Consider the following 20,311-nt stretch of genomic DNA (forward strand, 5'->3'; position numbering starts at 1 on the left):
ATATCGTTCACTCATTGTCTTTTCAAATTCATGCAGAGGCATAGAAACAAAACCTATTAAGATCATAACTCTAGTCCCAACACGTCACAAACTCCACATATAGGTTATACGACAAACGCACTGTTCCATCTATGGCATTCCATGAACTAGTGGGTTACCCCTCTGCAAATGAGCTTTAGAGCCCCGTTATGGAGCACTTCAATACAGTACAACATACTGGAAGCCTACAGGACTGTGAAGCCATAATAATGGCAATACAGAGCTAGACAAAAAACACACTTACATACTTTACTTTGCCCACCATTCAAAATTGTGTTCTATATTCTGATTCATGCGCAAAAGGATGTTTATACACACATCGGAATTCTGAGTCGTGCATCAATTATTGCACTTTACAATTTTCTCCCAACTACATTCACAAAAAAAATCCTAAGGAAGTCTTTCAGGATTAACAAAGACATAAATGCAAAACATGCAGAAATCGGTGTGCTAAATACTGATTCCACACGTTAGGCTTCATTTCGAGGTGGGGCTCTTAGGAGAAGTTAATTATCTTCCTAACTAAATAACCCAGGCCAGGGTATAGGTAACTACAGTGTGCGCTAGCGGCATGGCCCAGGTGCCTTGAAGAGAATGCAACTCCACTGCACATGCTATGGACCTCTCCGACCCTTGCATTCTATTGGGTGCAAATCGGCACCACACTAGGGGAAGTAGTGGAAGGCACTACATGGCAAAAGGCTGAGAGCTACCTTTTAGGACTGTAGCCTCGCCCCAAAAGATATAAGGCTAAGGCAAGGTTTGCAGACCTGACGCTTCTCCTGGTGAAACGACTCATTACTAGGAGATGCAAGTCAGCGACTCATCCCACTGTTGTGTCAATGAGGGAGGGGGTGGACAGAGGGGGAGGGGCAGAAAGCGGGGCACTCCGCTGGGAGGAAAAGCAGTGGTTACGAAAGAAGCCAATTGCACTAGACTGGCATTCCATGCTGGAGTCATTCAAAGCAACAGCATAAACTAATGATCAATAGTGGTGGAGGGTACTCTGGGTCTGGGGAATGACATGGGTTTCACATACGGGACATGGTCTATCTTACACAAGATGTTGTAGATGGTATGCGCTTGATAAGCAGGTGCACAAACCTAATACAGCCAAAGACATGGTAATGCAAGACCCATTCCGTGTGCCAGGGCAACGGAGGGCACTCGGTTAAACACCTTCTCACAGAATGCAGTGATCAAATCAGGAACGCTCCTTATTCAGTATTAGATCTGTTATATGTCTGCTGTCAGTAGGGTGGTGGAGGGATGGGAGTTTCTGATATTATATTTATGGGACAAATATGACGGTTGTCATACGATGATGCTAGAAGTGAACTAAAGCTTTCTATTATATATATATGTCATCAATGATTTCACATGCAAAAACAATACAAGGGGCTACTACTGCACAAAATAATGGATATCCTGGCACATTATGCAATCAATGTTGTACCCAGCTGTACTGTGTTATGCGATAAAACACAAAGTTTGAATAAAAAAAAACAAAAAACTACAGAATGCACTAATTATTATCCCTATTCTACATTATTTGGAACCATGGCCTTAGTCTCCATACCTGTCTTTGTGCTTCTATCATGTAGATATCCATAGAGGTACAAAAAGTCTCAGTTTTCTGGCCACCAACCTGTTGGTTATGGTGATATGTTAATGGTGCCTAGTAAGTGGGAGAATGCGATGGCAAAAAGGTTCCTGGCTAGACAGTTGCTGCCGGGGCTTGTTCGATGGTGGTTGAAGAATAAATCTGGTCCCTTATATGGTACTGTCTGCCTCTAATAAATCTCCACCCCTGTCTTTACCCTGACAATTACATATTATAAACAGAGGCGAGGGAGTGGGGCCTGGGGTGTAGAAGGATGTGTGTGTGTGGGGTGGGCCGTAGAGTGACAGGGCCCATCTATTGTGTCCATTTTCATGCAGTTATCAGCATTGTCTTTGCTCTTGCACAATGATATCACAGAGGATGGCTAAATACTCAAGATCATGTATAGATATTGATGATATTCGAACACCACCAGATTCACCTGATATGTCAAATGCCCTACCAACTATACCTTGTAGACCATGCTTAGGCGGGCATTTAGAACATAGTGGATAGTCAGCAAACCTGCAAAGGGGCTAAGTCAATGGCCTCCACCACTGAGGAAGAGAATCATCCACCATATTTAAAGATCCCCATCAGCCTGACTGGGATTTATGTGTTGTGAGGGCTGTCCCTGTGACAGCAACCTCTTCAGAGCATTACAGGCTGCTGAGTGGGCACCATTTTTAAAACACCCTCTTGGCAAACTTCTTTGTATTGAAAAAAATCTCAAAGCAAGAGTTTTCTCAGTATAAAACACAGATGACAGGATGCAAAGAAGCTTTCTCCTTGCATGTCAGGGTCATTCTACAATTTCCCTGTAAATGAGAGATGGTAGCCCCGCCCTCAATTGGGTGGGACGACAATCATTGTGACTTGGCAGTCCCCTGGCAGATGGACATGTAAAGATGTGGCCTCATGTATCGGCGATCATAATCCGTTCATACTGGAGCTTAAGATACCCTCAGATAAGGTCACACGGAAAACGCCTCAGCCACAGATAGAATATAGTGGGAATAGCTGATTATGTATTAAATGGGGGAAAATTGATAAAGAAGCTTTCCATAGAGATCTTCTCATGGATAATCAAGCAGAAACAGACAAGTCCTCCAAAAAGACGCAGTTTCATTAGAAGTAATAACTGCATATACCAGGCTGAATAATTATATGGCAGATAGAGCAAGGAACTATTCAACATCGTCAAAGAATTCACCAACCCCACCGCAGCCTCAAACGACATCACTCCCTCCCAAGACCTCTGCGACTCGCTATCCTCCTTCTTCTACAACAAAATCGCCGACATACATAACAGCTTCGAAAAAAGTTCCAACGAACAATCCTCTCCACCCCCCTCAGAACCTAAACCGCCCCCTAACAACCTCAACGTCTGGAACCCAATCACCACGGAAGACACCACCCACCTAATGAATTCCATCCACTCTGGCTCGCCAACTGACCCATGTCCCCACCACATCTTCAACAAAGCAGACTCCATCATCGCACCCCATCTCCGTGATGTCATCAACTGCTCCTTCACCTCTGCTATCTTCCCAGAAAGCTGGAAACACGCCGAAGTCAACACCCTCCTGAAGAAACCCACAGCAGACCCTTCTGAACTTAAAAACTACCGCCCCATATCCCTCCTCCCTTTCCCGGCCAAAGTCATTGAGAAAGCCGTCAATAGCCAACTCGCCGCCTTCCTCGAATTCAACAACTCCCTCGATCCCTCCCAGTCCGGCTTCCGAGCCAAACACAGCACCGAAACCGCCCTCATCGCAGCAACAGACGACATACGAACACTACTAGACAGCGGAGAAACAGTGGCCCTCATTCTACTCAACCTCTCCGCCGCCTTCGACACTGTCTGTCACAGCACCCTCATACAACGCCTCAGCAACATCGGCATAAAAGGAAAAGCCCTGGACTGGATCATCTCGTTCCTAGCTGGAAGAACTCAGAGAGTCCGACTTCCCCCATTCAAATCAGAGACCACCGAAGTCATTTGCGGCATACCACAAGGTTCATCACTCAGTCCCACCCTCTTCAACGTTTACATGAGTCCACTCGCCTCCATCGCGCGTCAACACAACCTCAACATCATTTCCTACGCTGACGACACCCAGCTGATCCTTTCCCTCACCAAAGACCCCAACACCGCCAAAACCAATCTTCACGAAGGCATGAAAGAAGTAGCCGTTTGGATGAAAAACAGCCGCCTTAAACTCAACTCAGACAAAACGGAAGTGCTCATTCTAGGATCATCCCCCTCTGCCTGGGACGACTCATGGTGGCCCTCGGATCTGGGCTCAGCACCCATACCCACAGACCACGCACGTAACCTCGGCTTCATCTTAGACTCCTCACTCTCGATGACCAAACAAGTCAACACCGTCTCATCCTCCTGCTTCAACGTACTTCGCATGCTCAAAAAAATCTTCCATTGGATCCCCACCGAAACAAGAAAGACCGTCACCCACGCACTGGTTACGAGTCGACTAGACTACGGAAACACCCTCTACGCCGGAATCACAGCCAAACTACAGAAAAAACTCCAACGCATCCAAAACGCATCAGCGAGACTCATCCTGGACATCCCTCGCCAAAATCACATTACCGGCCACCTGAAAAACCTCCACTGGCTTCCAGTCAACAAGAGAATAACTTTCCGCCTCCTCACCCACGCACACAAAGCCCTCCACAAAATAGGGCCCGAATGCCTCAACACTCGACTATCCTTCTACACACCCACCCGCCAACTTAGATCCTCCAATCAAGGCCTCGCCGCTGTCCCACATATCCAAAGATCCACCATGGGAGGGAGATCCTTTTCCTACTTGGCGGCCAAGACTTGGAACTCACTCCCCACTCACCTCCGCCTTACACAAAACCACATCTCCTTCAGAAAAGAACTTAAAACCTGGCTTTTCGATAAATAATTTACCCCACCCCAAGCGCCTTGAGACCCTCTGGGTGAGTAGTGCGCTATACAAATTCTTGAACTTGAACTTGAACTATAGATTACCAATGATGCTGCAAAATCCAGTCACAAACGAAGGTGAAGTGATGGAACCTGATCCAAAGCTCCTAGACTTTTAAAGCTTGCGCTGAATAAACGCCCACAAGTTCAGCCAGGAGTAACTCAGGCCAGGAAAAGTTATAAAGAAGCAACTCAAAAAAAGAAAGAAAGAGATAAAGAAAAATGCTTGGGAGGATCTCAGGATTGAAAGTGAGATGTAAGACTCCCTAGTCTTTTGGCAGACAGTTAATTCCTTGAACGCCTTGGACAAGGCTCCCCCAACAGTGGAATGTGTTGTACCAAGCAAAGATGGGTGGCCTATTTCTCTAAAAATGTTGGCCCAAAAGAGCAGACTGTGAATGCAGGCCCTAACACAATAGTTAACTATGATCAAGTTGCCACCCTGGAATTATGCAGCTCAATAAAAGTGTCTGATGTAACCTTAGCCATCGAGAGCAGCCCCTCTGGGAAAGTCCGGATAGAATTCCCCCGGAACTCTTTAAATCCCTCCCACAGTTCTTAGCACCCTTATTAACAAGTGTTATAAAAAGTGCAATCATAGGTACCTGGCAGGAGGCTATCATTGTCCATATTTTCAAAAAAGAGATAAGAGTCAGCCCCACTGCTATCGCCAGATATCCCTACTAGACAGCACAGTTAAGATCCTAGAAAGGGTACTATTGGCCAAACTAGAAAGCTGGGCTACAGACTCACATGGGCTCTCAGAGTTACAGTTCGGTTTTCACCCAAGCCTGGGTACCGCTGAACAACTTTCCCAAATTATTCCCAAATATATACTAAGGTCAAAAAAGCATGTGACCATCTCACATTTATGGACTTAACATGCACTTTTGATATGGTAGACTACCCAAAGTTATGGTCCGTAATGCTTCACTTAGGCATTGACAGCGCAATAATCTCCCTGCTCAGTAGGCTATATGAACATACTACAGCCAGAGTACAGTATACTAGTGACGGAGATTTATCTGAGAACTTTCAATCAATCACTGGGTTTAGACAGGGCTGTTCTTGGCACCTTTTCTCTTCATAATTTATATTAACTCTCTGGGTGAACACCTGATAAAGGCTGGAAAAGACCACACAAAGATCAATGAGAGAGAAAGTCCGGTGCTGCTTTATACAGATGATCCTGTCCTCATTGCATGCAGGGCCGGACTGGGAACCGAAACCGGCCCTGGCAAACTGCTCGGCCAGCCTCCCCTAGGGTGAGGGAGGGGGGAGGGGGGCATGGCAGTCAAGCAGTTTTCGAGGGCCAGTTTCGGCCGATTTTGTTACAGGGGGCCGATAATGCCGGCCCTGGTAAAACAAATGCCCCCCAGGGGCCCAAAACCAGCCCCCACTCTAGTGGCCCACCGGGGAAACGCCCGGTGCCCGCTACGGCAGTCCGGCCCTTATTGCACGAACTGCTAATGGTGTCCAGATTTTACTAGATGCTTTTAATAGTTTTATGAGTAGTTTAGGACTAAAGACACATTGAACCAAGTCCTTTGTAATGAAATCCGGCCTCAAATTAAGGCAAATTGGAAGTTTACTAATCGGAACAATTACCTCAACTCGTTCTCACAGGTAACATAATAACCTGGATTAAAAAGAAAACCTCTTTATAGCATTACGGAAGGCTGAAGTTGGTGAATCATGAAATGTCAGCTAAGTGTCCCAGGATTAGCTCTTTTGGGCAAGATCAACATTCCCCGAGATCTTTCTGCTGTACCGCAGCAGCAGCTCTGACGTGTAAGCGTACCTGACTAGCACCAATGGCTTGGCTGCACTGTGAAGAAGACAGACTTCCCAGAACTTTAAAATTCTTCAGTAAAAGCAGAAATCCAGCAACTGCAGACTTCCGAGCATCAATCTGGCTAAAAGAGGTAAATAACAAGTGTTAACACACATCAATAACAATTAACATATGCGATAAAAAATACATGCAGACTTCCGAGCATCAATCTGGCTAAAAGAGGTAAATAACAAGTGTTAACACACATCAATAACAATTAACATATGCGATAAAAAATACAACAGATTTTAATGCAACTTCTGTCGGTTCTGTTGACACACTACATATCAAATTCAGGGGGGAGGCTGTGATACACATATGACAGACCAGAATAACCCTTTATTTAGTACATCTAAATAATTTCTCTTTGCATGCAAATAATCTCATTTAGCGAAGGGTAAACAGGCAAAAAACAACACTCCTGCAGAAGAACTGTAAACAGAGAAAGAAACCCTGTTTATAAAGGTCATACGGTTACAACCCAGATCACCATCCATGCCCCTGCCAGGAGTTCTCCACGGGATTCCTGGCGGAAAGGGACCGATTTATGAGAACGGAGCCCCCCCCACCCCCATCCGGCCCGAGAGCTTAGATCTCCGCAAGCGGTGGAAAGGGGAAGCTCAGAGGTACGATTTGCCTTAGAAGGTTGGCAATTCCCACACACTTGTTGGTTGATTTATGGCGGCTCCGGGCTGAAGTAACTGCCTTTTCAGCCTGGGGTGGGCAAAGGACACATTCAGATTTGGTTGTCTTTTCTACAAGGAACAATAGTGTGTGTAAAACTGTATAGGCACGAGAAATCTTATCCAACCTATGCTGGGTTTTCCAGGCACACTCCTGGGAATGTTGGTGAATATCAAAATGTTGGAAAAGTACGCCCAGGCCGAGATCTGCGCCCTTACCTTTCTAACATGTTTGTCTAAGAAGCCAAGCTTCCCGGAGCGAAGTCCCTTCGGTCGTCTCCCTAGCCTGTGAAGTAAAGTACAGGGCCGACTGTGCAGGGGGCTGGGGAATGGAGCACGCAAGACTGCTTGGTTTCTAGGCACCGCTACGCTGACCTCCTGCCTCGGGTGGGAAGCGCAAATGAAAGGCAGGCATGGTTCTTGGTACCTTCTCCAATCTTTGACACCCTTAGAACGGTAAGAGGACTCGGGGAGTGTGGCAGAAGGGTGGGGGCCGGGGGGACCTAGAACAGCTTCCTCCACCTGCACGAGAGCACAGAAGGGAGAGACTAGAGAAATAGAAATAACCTCACGCTTTCGCCTTCCTCCTTCCATAACCTCTGGCACTGCTATAGTGCAGTAGAAAAGGGCCAGATGTGGTGACGCCCAGAGTGAGATTAGTGTAGTAGAAAAGGGGAAGGTCATGATGTAGCAACACTCAGAGTGAAGTAAGTGAAAGTTCTGACGATTAATATTAATTCAGCAGTGACCTCCTCAGGGTACATGATTTGTTTTGTCAACACTACACCATGGACATCTGGAGTCAAATAATGTCAAAGGGGGACAGATAAATGCACATCATTTCAAGTGAAAGAGCTCGTGATGCATGAACTACGAGAATGAATGCCACTAGAACCCCATAACTAGCCAAACACCTTTATATTTTCTACCACATTCCGAAATACACATTTGTTCACATCTTAAACATTAAAGCTGAGCTTACCTGGAGAACATAGCTTTCCTAAGAACTAGGATCAGAGAGTCCCTCATAGACATACTGATTTTCAGCAGGGGCTGAAAGAGAATTGAAAATAAAGTACAGAAAAGTTTAAGACTGGGACTATACAATTCAGGAACTTGCAATATTATGTGCACCATTTAAACTATGTTCTTTGTCGTTCCACAGCAATCTCTTGCTCCATAAAGCTTACTCAATATTAGCATTAAACTACAACAATACATATTCATCTCTTCTCTTCTGATTGATAACAAAACTAATGTGCATCCTATTGGTGTCAGAACCCGTTTGGGGGCCATTGTCGAGTTGTTTCTAAAAATACATAGGATCTGCGCGTTTAGATAACAAAGTAATGGATTGGTGTCCAGACTGATTCTAGACACCCCCAAAGGATAAGTTAGCCTTTAGACCAGCTAGCTCACAGTGCCACCATAAGCCCTCTAACCTAACCAAGAGCGAATAGTTTCTGGCAACTATCGAACATGACAACCCTTGATCCTTCAGGGATCTTGGAAACAGTACTGCACATTTCACTCACTCAATCATGCTCATAGTTTCAGACAGATACACAGAATAAACGAAGGGGGTGTTTTCAATAAGCATTTATTGAACCAGTGTCATTCTAGTATAAAACAAGTTTGCTGCGATAACCATTAGACAGAAACAAATGTATAAGATTACAAGCATCAACAGAGTAAATAAAAGGTAGAATTCTACCATGGTGATAAAATGGTGAATACATGCAGGCATATAGACATGACAGTAATCAAGCGTACTCCTACAATGCAAACACTACCTAAGAGTACCTAAGTGTACCGAGTATGTATGTGGTTGTATAGCCAAGAATCCCCTATGGAAGAGCGAACTCCATTACCTGATGGAAGCGAACAAAGGACCCCGTCTTGGTCTCAAGTTGGACACCCTGCAAGGAATGTCAGACCACTGTGTGCTGGAGTGTCTGTGGGCAGGGGCCTCAGAGTCATGTCAGCGTGGAAGCTTCTCCTCAGTCCATCTAGTGTAGGTATGGTTCTTTTATACCATAAAGATAGCCTCTGGGGTTCTAACACAATTGAAGCATTCTGAGTAAAATTATGTAAATGAGCCTAAATCAATACCTGCAATTATGTAAAGTAGTTCTATCGCCCTAGGATGAAGATGACCATGACCTTTATACAGAGTATGTTAATCCGGTTATGGACGACAGAATCCTCATGCATAATAAATTAGGCTAGTTTCAAGGAAACTGATCGACATTTATTAAGCGCATAACTGAGTAAAAGTTCAGTGCTAGGAACCGTTATGCAGAGGAAGGTAGGACAAATGCAGGTGAGAGGTCATTTTGCTATTTAGGCCTATATTAGGGGACATAACACCATGGGGCAAGGAGGGGCTACTTGAGCCTCAACGACGGGGGTTGCCTTCTTTTGCTTCTGTTGTCCCATGGTCCTTCATAATATAGCTCTGCAAACTAGGCTAGATACAACCCTATCAGCAGTTGTTTCTCAGTGGTAGAGATGGCAAGCAGTCACAGGCTTCTCAGCACCTCAGAGCTCAATGGCCACACAGCAGCGCAATTAATAAATGCCCAATCCTGAGCTTGACTTTCAAGAAAGAAAAGACCTGTATCTCATTGGAAATGAATACCACACACAAGTACAGTTGCAACACAATTAAGGCCTTCATTACAAGTTAGACAGAATAGGGTAAGGTATCGACCACACATGGCAAACACCATTACCCCAGGGTGAGCATTTGCCATGCGTGGTAAAAAAACATTATTCAGATTTTTGGAACTTGAAAATGAAACATAATATGCAGAATTTGTATTTAACACACCAAATTCGACATTTCTTTTTTACCTGCCTTTTGCCCCGATAAATGCCTTTTTACATGCCTTTGGTACAGATAAATGTTGACAGGGTTGACCTGCGGGAATCTATCAAGGGAAAACTGTGAGGGTATGGTAGTTCAGGCGATTAATGCATTGACTGAAGGGATCTGTGTTTAACATCATGGTCAGATGTTCAAATCCAAGTGGGTCAACTCAGCCTTTCAATTTTTCAGTGGTCAATGGAATGATTACCATTGAGTTTTTACAGTTTTGTACTACCTACAGTGGATTGGTCCTCCAGAGTGCTGCCGGACTTCCATGGGAGCACACTCACCCTTTTTCTGCTTCTCGGTGGTAGTGCTTTTAACAAGCCCTGTCTGAGATCTCTGAACTAGTCAAAAGAAACAAAAAAGAGAGCTCCTGACAAATGGAAGGAATAGAGGCAAATGCAGGGAAACATAAGCTTCAACAAAAAAAGAAAGAATCGCCAACCCTATATCTAATCTGCATTTAATAAACTAATATTATTTACAATATGTATATTGAGCCTACAGTAAAAAGAATCAGAAGAAATCCTAGTATATTTTTTCCCAATACTTTTTATTCAAAATAATTTTTCTCTTTAACATATTGTAATACTTTAAGCTACGTATTTCATCATGGCTTGTGGAGCTTGATACAAAGTAACAAAGTGCAACCATGTGAACAACACTTTTATGCAAAGTCTGCACATTTGACTTTTTCCTACGAATTCTCTTTTGGATACATGATCAAGGGAGGGCCAACAACAAAGGCGGTTTTATAAAAAAAATTGCTTTATGAAGTTTGAATAGTTTGTCAGAAGATAGGCTTGGGCATTCAAGGCCACATAACTATTATTACCATCCAAGCATGGGAGCGTTTTTAGTGTTGAAGCTGCAAAAGCATGTGCTAACACATGCGTCTCACTTGTGAGACACTGCTGTATAGATAAAAGGGCTTGGAGCCCACCTGTGGTTTACCATTTGTCTTCTGCAGCACCACTCTACTTTGCAGCTTTCCTCATTTGAAACTGCAGCCACAACTGTCACTCCCAAAGCTTGCTGTGGAGCAGAGACCAAGAACAGAACAATTCAATGTAATCTGTGCTCGTTCGCTGCTCCCGACATGATTCAGGTACTACTTTTTGCCGCCCCCTCCTCCCCTGTCTGATTTTCCCTCAATAGACCTTTCTTTTTTGTTACGCCTGCACAGCGCTTGCGCTGTGCTTGTGAAATCTATTGCATTTAATATATCCTAAAAGGGTATTGCATCCCGCCTTCCTTTCTTATTGGTCTGTGTACTCAACTCTTTACTTTTCCTCCTTTTCATTGGTTGTAGGCGTTCTATTTCCTGGTGTTCCATGTGTATTTCTCTTATCAGTCTCCTGTGGCCCAAGTACTCATTTTCACAGCGTTTACATTTTGTTATCTTTACCTGCCTGCACATATTTAGAGCGTGCTTCTTAAAACCACTTATCTCGTCCTGTCAACACACATTTTTTTTTACATTCTTGCCTTCGACACCTTCTTTTTACATTCTTGCCTCTTACACCTTGGAACTAATTATCTAGCCTCACCGCATGTACAAGATGTGTCTGTTAAGGCTATTTTTAACTTCTGTCCCCCCACTCGATAGAGTGCATGGGGTTATTCTTTGAAGGTTATTAGGGTTTATGTTTCTGTGATTCGGTTGGAATGTTCTGTTTTGGTTGATGGAGACTGGGTGAATAAAGAATTTTTCCTTTTTGGTGAGGGGACAAGTAGTAGATTTGTAGAATAGTAGTAAGGTTTGGAATTCCGAGTCCGTTAAGTAGTTGAGGTGTTTGCGTGTACGGAATTGTCAGTTAGACAGAGGCAGAGGGATAGTGTTTATCTCACTGTTGGCTGCGGCTAGAGAGTTTTGAAAAGTGGTCGGATTTAGAGAGAGAATTTTCTGTGAGTTGTAAGAGGTTTCTAATTTCTAAGATAATGTTTTGTAGGTTCCAGAAAGTGATGTTAGTGTGGGTTCTGAGTGTGTCTAGTTCATAGTGATATGGGGGAGGAGACAGGAGCGGCGCGCAAAGAGGTTTGGGGATAGGATTGCTGGAGGGTTTGATGGCTGTGATTGCAGTGGGGGGGGTTTGAGTGGCTGGGAGTGTGGTAGTCTTATATGGATGACGTATGCACAGGTTAGAGACTTCTTTTCGATTCGCTACGGTGGCCTTGTCGCAGTGAATTTAGCAGGAGGTCGGAGAAGGGTTGAGGTGGGGGAGTGAGTTATGGGGATGGGGCTGATGGCAGTATGGGGAAATGATGAGGGTCGTCGATTGGGTTTTAGGGGAGGAGCGTGGTTGTTGCTTCTTGTGATTGTTCTAGGTAAGGGTGTCTGTGGGTTGAGTTCTACGGGAGGTGAGTTGTTGTTGCTTCTTTCGAGGGTTCTAGGTAAAGGTGTCAGTCGCTGAGATTCCAGTGATAGAGATAGAGGAAGTAGTTTGGTCCAGGTGGACAATGGGTGGAGTGTCGGTGTGGGCTTTTAGTGTGGAAAAGGATTTGTCAAATTGTTCTAGGTGCTTATTGGCTGCTTGAATAAGAACAGTGCTGTTTTTGTAGGAGGTTATGTTCAGAGTGGCTCTAAGGTTTCATGAGGATGCCGTTGTAATCCTGGTTCCATTGGGAATATTTTTCTTGTCATGGATGATTAGTAGCTTGGAAAAGGAAGTTAGCCATTTAGCCATTTTTCTGGTGAGAAATATAAGGTCATCGATTATTATACCCTTCTTTGCATTGAAGGAGGGGTCAAGGAATAGAGTTTCGGGGTTTTTATCTAACGAGGTTGTGTTTGAAGGTTTTGGATGCATTTTTAGATAGATTGGGGTTTTTAGATTAGAATAGGCGTTGTTTCCAGCAGGTTGCATAGATGGTCCAGCAATGATGTGGTTTTCCTTGTTCTGGGTGGAGGGACCGGTTCGCACTCCTTTTGAGGAAGGCCTGGGAATATGGATTTCAAAAGGAGAGGTATGGGAATAAAGCAGGCTAGTGTAGGGGAGAGAAAGTATTTTAGAGGGAATTAGAAAAGAAGAGGAAAGCTGCACAGACTGGCTGGATGGTCTAAGTAAGGCAAAGTCGTTACAAGATGGCTGCCTTTTTTGCAGGTTGCAACCGAGGATGGATTATAGGTCTTTATAGACTCTGGGAAGTAGTCCTCTGTTTCTTTTTACTATTGTAGGCTCAGGCTTTTGTACCATAAGGCAGGAGGAAAATGGCCCAGGCTGATTTAAGCTGGCTGCCTGTTTGTAGGCGAACACCAGGTTGTTATTCTACTTTTTGTTTGCTTAACTGTTCTTTGTAGGCTCAGAACCTTTTTTGGTTTGTTTGATCAAGGCAGGGAGAGAAATGCCCTCAGGGATCATCCCTAACCGCAATCCCTTAGTCTAAGACTGCAGTTCCTTGTGGCTGCAGTAGTGCTGGTCTGGGGAGGGGTGACGCGCTCCCGCAGCAGTGGATACGACCACTGGCTGACCGGGACCTTGGGGAGGAGGGCTGGCAATCCAAACAAAGCCTCTAGGAGGCTTTGCGGCTCCGACATTAATATGTAATTCTTATGGCTTTGCCAAAGATAAGTTGGAATTAGGCTCAGGTCTGTGGTTTGGATGTTCCTGGTGGTAAAATTAACCTAATGTACGTTTTCTTCTCAGGGGTAGTAGGGAGAATGCATTTGTCTATTTCCATTAGTTTAATGTAGACTAAGCAAGGTCTTTAACAACTGCCTACATTACAGCTGTTTGCCAATGACGCTTACCTTTGCTAGAAGTGAGTTCCACAAACCTGTGGGCTTGCACCAAGAAAGACGTGGGGCCAATGGATTTCTTCTTGTAGTGTCATATGATTAACAGGAGTGTTAATCTAGATTGCAATGTCCTCTTTGGGAAGTATAGCTTAATGTCCGTTTGTTGACAAGCTGGTCCACTACCATGTATAGTTTTGTGATAAATGCACAGTATTTAGAAAGTAAATCATCTGCTTACATGGAATCAGTGAAGGTCGTCTAAAGCAATGGAGATGTGATTCCTTAAGTTTATATTTAGCAGTTATCTTACGTCATGCCTGTAGTTCTAACACTATCAGCAACAAGGATTTAATGAGCTCCGGTAGTGGACTGGGGAATAGGTTGATGAATAGCGGGGTGATCAACAATCCTTGCGGTAGCAGTTCATTGTTGCAGTAAGGTATTGAGGCAAATGGTGGTATTTACATAATGCTTAATCTGTTTTCAAGGTAGGAGGAGAACTCGTCGAAGATGCTTCCTTTACAGTCATTATGTTTTCATCTACTAAGTAGAGACTCATGATTTACAATGTCAAAAATTACTGCTCAGGATGAGGAATTGTTGGTTGAAGGGAGAGAAGGGGGGTTACACTGTTCAAGCAGCAGCCACAATCCCCGTCAGAGTGAACCAGAATATTCCCAAAATGAACCAGTGCTTAACGTTCTGATAGCTTGGCACAAAAGCAAACAGGCTTAACTTAGTGGCAATGGGTATGTCGTTTTGCAATAATGTGAAAACAAAACACAAGAAAAAATCTCATACCGTTTTAGAAAAACACAGTAAAGTGTAATAAATTATTTGACAACAAAACTACAAAAATCCAATCAGTAGAACTGGAGTTATGAATTTTTAAAGTTTAAATGCAAATCTAGCAATGTGGTTGGGAAACGCTCACTAGACCCTATGAACAAGGTGGCTTTTGTGCCCCTGATATGCACCTCTACTATTTAGGTGCACAGTCACATTTCGCCCATTACTGGTACTTCCCCCTAACTTACTTGCCCCACACAGCGATAGAAAACGACGACACAGGGGGCGTGGCTTAGCCGGCTAACATGGCGGTCGTGTAGAGCGTGAGCTCCAACCGGCCAGCAGAAATCCTACCTCAATATCCTGGCCCTGGTCATCGTAACCGGTTCCCAGAGCTCCCGCTTGGTGCCCGGTCCCGGGGGCATCCATTGACGGCGTTCGGCGGCGCCGAAATTGGCTCCCGTGGTCGGGGAGCGTCCCGGCGGAGTGCCGCGATCGAGGCTGACCGGCGAGGCCTATGAAGCCGGGGCCTCAATTTTGGCGCGGTCCGACCAGCTGGGGCGGCCGCATTGAGAGCGGAGAGGGAGCGTGCCCCACCGATCATTCGGGGGCTGGGGAGCCCTGAACGCTGCGTCTCCCGCCTGGTGGCACCGTGGGGGTCACAGGGACGAGGCGAGCCTGGAGGGAGCCCGATCTGGAGACGGCCGGAGAGAGTGGCCGCCATTTTGAGTGGCAGTGGCTGCCGCGCTGATCGGCGGAGAGACACGACTGGGCGGGCGAGCGGCACTGCCACATACCCAGGTTAGTGCGGCGCTTGGTGGGCCTGAAGCGCTGGTCTGCGGCAGTGGCCGGCCTGGCGGTGTGCTGTGGTGTGATTGCGGCTGGACGGCCAGAACTCGGGGGTCAAATCGGGCCCCGGCACACACATAATGGGGCGCTGACCGCGCTGTGACACCCCTCCTGCATCTGGGTCCACGTAGCGGCCGGGGCCAGTGCCCAACATCCTCGAGCGCAGGCCAGGGGGCAACGCAGTGGTCAGCTGAGGACAGCGCTGAGATAAACACTTTGACACCCCCTTGGGCGGGCAACCGGCAGTTGGCGCCCATAGTTGCGACTCGTCTAGCGGCGCGGGCAGGCCGTGCAGGGGCCGGTGGGCAGATCTACACATCGAGATCAACATGACGTGAGGAGGAGGTGGAAGTCAGGGCAAACAGGGACCAATTGACAAATTCACTGAGGCGGCTGGTGCGAAAGGAGCGCAGTCACAGGTGCCGGACAACGCGGCGCTCATGGCGGCGATCACGCAGTCCAGAGACGCACTGGATGCCAAGATAGGGGCAGTGGGCTCTGATGTTATGCTCCTTCGGCAGGGCCTGCGAAACGCTGTGGAACGCATTACAGGCGCGGAAACGCGCATATCGGAGGTGGAGGACGATGTTACTACTTTGAAAAAGAGAGTCGTGGCCCTGGAGAGAATTCAGAAGGGCCTGGTTCTGAGAACCGAGGACGCGGAGGGGCGCGCCAGGCGCAGTAACCTTCGCTTTCTAGGATTTCCGGAGGATTGTGAAGGGGGTAATGCGGAGCGTTTCCTGACGCAATGGCTGGAGAGCTGGATTCCAGCCGACGCTCTCTGCCGCTGTTTTGTGGTCGAGAGGGCCCACCGCGCACTGACACAGAAACCCCCGGTTGGAGTGCGCCCGCATCCCATGATTGCCAAACTCTTAAACTACGCCGATAGGGACGCTATCCTGAAGCAGGCGAGACTGAAGGGCCAGCTCACCTACGAGAATGCGAACATTCTTGTCTTCCCGGACTACACGAAATTGGTTCAGCAACAACGTCAATCCTTCACCGCGGCCAAGGCTCGCCTCAGGGGCCCGAAGGCACAATATGCATTACTCTACCCAGCGAGGCTGCGGGTCGTCTTCCAGTCCCGCACATTCTTGTGCGACACCCCGGAAGAGGTCTTTCAATGGACGGACGAGACTGTAAAGGTTCGGATCAACACGGCGAAGGGTGGGGAGTCTGACTCCTCTACGTGTGGCCCACCCGGAAGGGACCCCGGGGGCTGGCACCGGCGCAGATCGCGCTCGAGCCGTGGCTCGCAGTCGGGGTCAACGTCTCGCCGAGACGAGGCAATGCAGGAGGTCCAGGAGGATGTGCCCTGAATTGGGAGGGAACTGACTCATGCTTTCTTTATATGTCAGATATAGATGACCAGGTGCGATGCTGCCATGGCTGGTGGCCACACTCGGTTTGGTTTGAGGAGGGAGCAACAGCCTAGTTCTACATGGGCTGCTGTGTGGGGATCCATTGGTGGGGGTGGCACTTGGCTCCCAGTTGGGGCCGGGACCACACTCCGACCACGACAGGTGCTTCCATGTTTGGGAGGTGCGGGGTGGGGGGTGGTGGGGGGGTTGTTGGGGGTTGGTTTTCAGGGGGGGGGGAGGGCTCGCGCGTAAATTGCTGCTTGCGGACTGTTGTAGGAACTGCCTTTGTTGCTCTTCTTGGGCTGGGTCGCAATATGTACTACTGCACAAATGTCTCTTGATGGTGAGGGAGTGCGGCTAGGCCCTGGTGGGACACGGAGAAGGAGCTGGAATGTGCGGGGGATGCTGGATAAAGTAAAGAGGGGAGCGTTTTTTACATGGGCCAGGAGGAGGGGAACTGACATACTTTTGTTGCAAGAAACGCACTTGCTTGGCACTAAAGCGCTCTGCCTCCAGCGAAATGGTTTCATCCATGCTTACCACTCGGGGTTCACAAGGGGGTCACGAGGGGTAGCGGTCCTCATACATCGTAGGGTTCTTTTTGCTCATAAACGCACATAGACTGATGCGCAGGGTAGATTTATATTTGTGCAGGGAGAGATTGGGGGAGACGCTGTGATCCTTGGCAGCGTATACGCCCCACCACCTTTGCAGTGGCCCCTGGTGGAGAGGCTGCTGTCCCTTTGGGTGGATATGCCCACTGCCCTGTCCATTGTGGGAGGGGACTGGAACTATGTCATGGAAGTCTCGTGTGACCGATGGCGCAGTGCTTCTGGCATTGAGGATGCGGTGGGGAAGGGAGGGCCGGCCACTAGATTGAGGACCTTGGTCACGGGCCTAGATTGGGTGGACACATGGAGATACAAGCATGGGTCACGTAGGGACTTCACGTATTTCTCCATAGCGCGGGACTCCTTCTCTAGATTAGACTACGTGTTTGTTCCGAGGGTGATGGCTCATAGAGTCTTGTCCGCGGAGATCCTGCCACGGGCGTTGTCCGACCACTCGCCGGTCTATGTTATTCTCGACACTGGTCGCGTTCAGCAGCCGTTTCGGTGGCGTATGTCGCCTTTGCAATTGATGCAGGACTCCTACCGTACTCACATGACCTGTGAACTTGCACATTTCCTATCCACTAACGTGGGTACGGTGGACTCCCCGGCAACACTGTGGGAAGCGATGAAGCCCACGCTGCGGGGGATAGATATCTCGTGGTGCGCGGCGGCACGTAGGGAGAAGCGTAGAGAACTAGTGCGGCGCGAGGCGGACTTGGAGGATCTGGAGCGCAGGGGGCGAGAGGAAGATGGTAGACCGGCGAGGCGGCAGCTGGTATTGGCGCAACAACAATATACTGCGGCGCTGCTGGACGAAGCCCGACAGGCTTGGCTGGCTACACGCAGTCGTATATACCAATGGGGCGACAAGTCCTGCAAGATGCTACATCGCCTGTGTCAGGGTATTATGCATGCCCAGCCGCTGCCCCAGATAGTGAGCCCAGATGGGGAGCCAATGTTAGAACCCGCTGTGATTGCCGGGAGCTTTGTGGCGTACTACGAGGCATTGTACGTGCCCAGGGAGTGCTTAGAGGCGGAGGTCGTGCAACGGTTTATTGATGACCTCCCTCCGAAGGCCGTTTCGGATGAGGCTCGTGAAGATCTAGACCGTCCTTTGACGGATGATGAGTTGGCCACGGCACTGGGTGAATTGAACCCGGGTAAGGCGCCGGGACCTAATGGGTTCCCTAGCGAATTTTTTAGGCGCTTCGCGACGCAGCTGAGTCCTCATTATCGCCCGGTCATCGAAGAAGCGCGCAAGAGTGGCACGCTGCCCCCGGACTGGAGGCATGCGGAAGTGGTGGTGTTCCTGAAGCCGGGGCGGCCCCCGGAGAGACACGAGTCATACCGCCCAATCTCTTTGCTCAACACCGAGGCCAAGATACTGGCTAAAGCCCTCGCCAACAGACTTAAACCCCACGTTACGGAACTGGTTCATCCGGACCAGGCGGGCTTTATGCCACAAGGAGCCACTCGCCATAACATTAGACGGGCACTGGTCGCGATCTCAGCGTGGCGAGGATTGAGGGAGCAGGCGGCGCTGTTTTTGGCGGACATGGACAGGGCGTTTGACTCCCTGAGCTGGACATACTTGTTTGCCCTACTGGGACGCCTGAACGTGGCCCCGCGCTTTTTGGTGTACATGCGGCTCCTCTACACAGACCTCACGGCCACGGTGCGGGTGGGGGGGGGGGGGGAGGTGTCCCGCTCCTTCCAAATTCGGCGTGGGACGAGGCAGGGCTGCCCCCTCTCCCCATATCTTTTTGGACTCGCAATGGAGCCCCTCGCGGCGTGGGTGAGAATTGACGCTCAGCTAGAGGGATTTCGGTGGTCGGTGGACCTCAATGATAGAATAGCCCTTTACGCAGATGATGTGTTGTTTTTCCTCACGGACCTGGGGCGCTAGGGCCTCGTCTTTTGCGCATCCTGCAAATCTTAGGCGAAACCTCAGGTCTATATATGAATCCCGGGAAATCTACACTCTGGATCCTGGGAGGCCCGCAGCCGGTGGGGGAATGGGCGCGGGGGCTCCAGTTGGCCACGGATGGCGTGAAGTATTTCTCTCTGAGGACGCGTCCATAGCCCAATATACCAACTGCAAAATCATCCAGTGTTGGTTCCACTTGGTTGGTTCCGGCGCCTCAACACGGCTTTGAGCGGATTCTTGTGGGAAGGGGGCGCCGTACGTGTTGCCTTGCGAACTTGCTTTCGGTCAACGTACACTGGGGGCTTGGCCACGTCAGATGTCCTATCGTATTACCTGGCGTCCCACCTTTTGGTATTAAATGAGTGGTGGTATGCAGACAGGAGTGACCCCGCATATGCAGTGGAGAGGGCCTTGATGGGCACTGCGTCCGTCCACACACTGCTATATCTGCACCCCTCAGGAGGTCTCTGCCGTCCGTCACACAGGTGGTCTTTCAGATATGGAGGCAGGCTTTATGAAGGATGGGCTGGTGGAATGTCCTTACTCAAGAAACCCCATTGTGGCGAAATGGTAGGCTGCCCCAGATGGCCACCTTGATGGGCTTCCGGGGCTGGGATGCGATTGGCATCTCTGCCCTAGGAGACGTTATATCTGGGTGTGTACTCAAGTCCTTTGATTCTCTGCGGGAAGAATTTGAGATGCCACAAACCCAATTTTATAAATATCTCCAATTTCGTCATGCCCTCACACCATACATTGCGGAGTTAGGTAGAGAGTCTGCCTGAGTTCAGCCCGCTGGAGGCTAAAGTTTTCATGGGGGAGTTGCCCGATAAGAAATTGTCCCAAATCTATCAAACCCTTGTACGACACTGCTCCACAGACCTGCAATGACTTAAGAGCACATGGGAGCAGGGCGTAGGGGAATTGGATGAGGAGGATTGGGTGGAGGCTCTGGAGGGCCCCAGGGGAGCTGCAATTTCCACGCGCCTGCGACTCATCCAATTTAGATACCTCCATCGTA

The 20,311-nt window shown here is 48.2% G+C and overlaps 1 protein-coding gene across 1 annotated transcript in view; it reads right to left on the reverse strand.

Annotated features, from left to right (window-relative positions):
* FANCI (FA complementation group I) overlaps positions 1-20,311 on the reverse strand; it is a 765,095-nt gene that overhangs the window by 448,591 nt on the left and 296,193 nt on the right. Inside the window, exons 16-17 of the mRNA XM_078683200.1 lie at positions 8,119-8,189; positions 6,421-6,535 (exon numbers count right to left, since the gene is read on the reverse strand). Of these exons, the coding sequence (XP_078539326.1) occupies positions 6,421-6,535; positions 8,119-8,189 (186 nt within the window). The remainder of the gene's footprint in view (positions 1-6,420; positions 6,536-8,118; positions 8,190-20,311) is intronic.

Source organism: Lissotriton helveticus, chromosome 3_1, assembly GCF_964261635.1.
Source record: "Lissotriton helveticus chromosome 3_1, aLisHel1.1, whole genome shotgun sequence".
In the NCBI taxonomy this organism is placed as follows: Eukaryota; Metazoa; Chordata; class Amphibia; order Caudata; family Salamandridae; genus Lissotriton; species Lissotriton helveticus.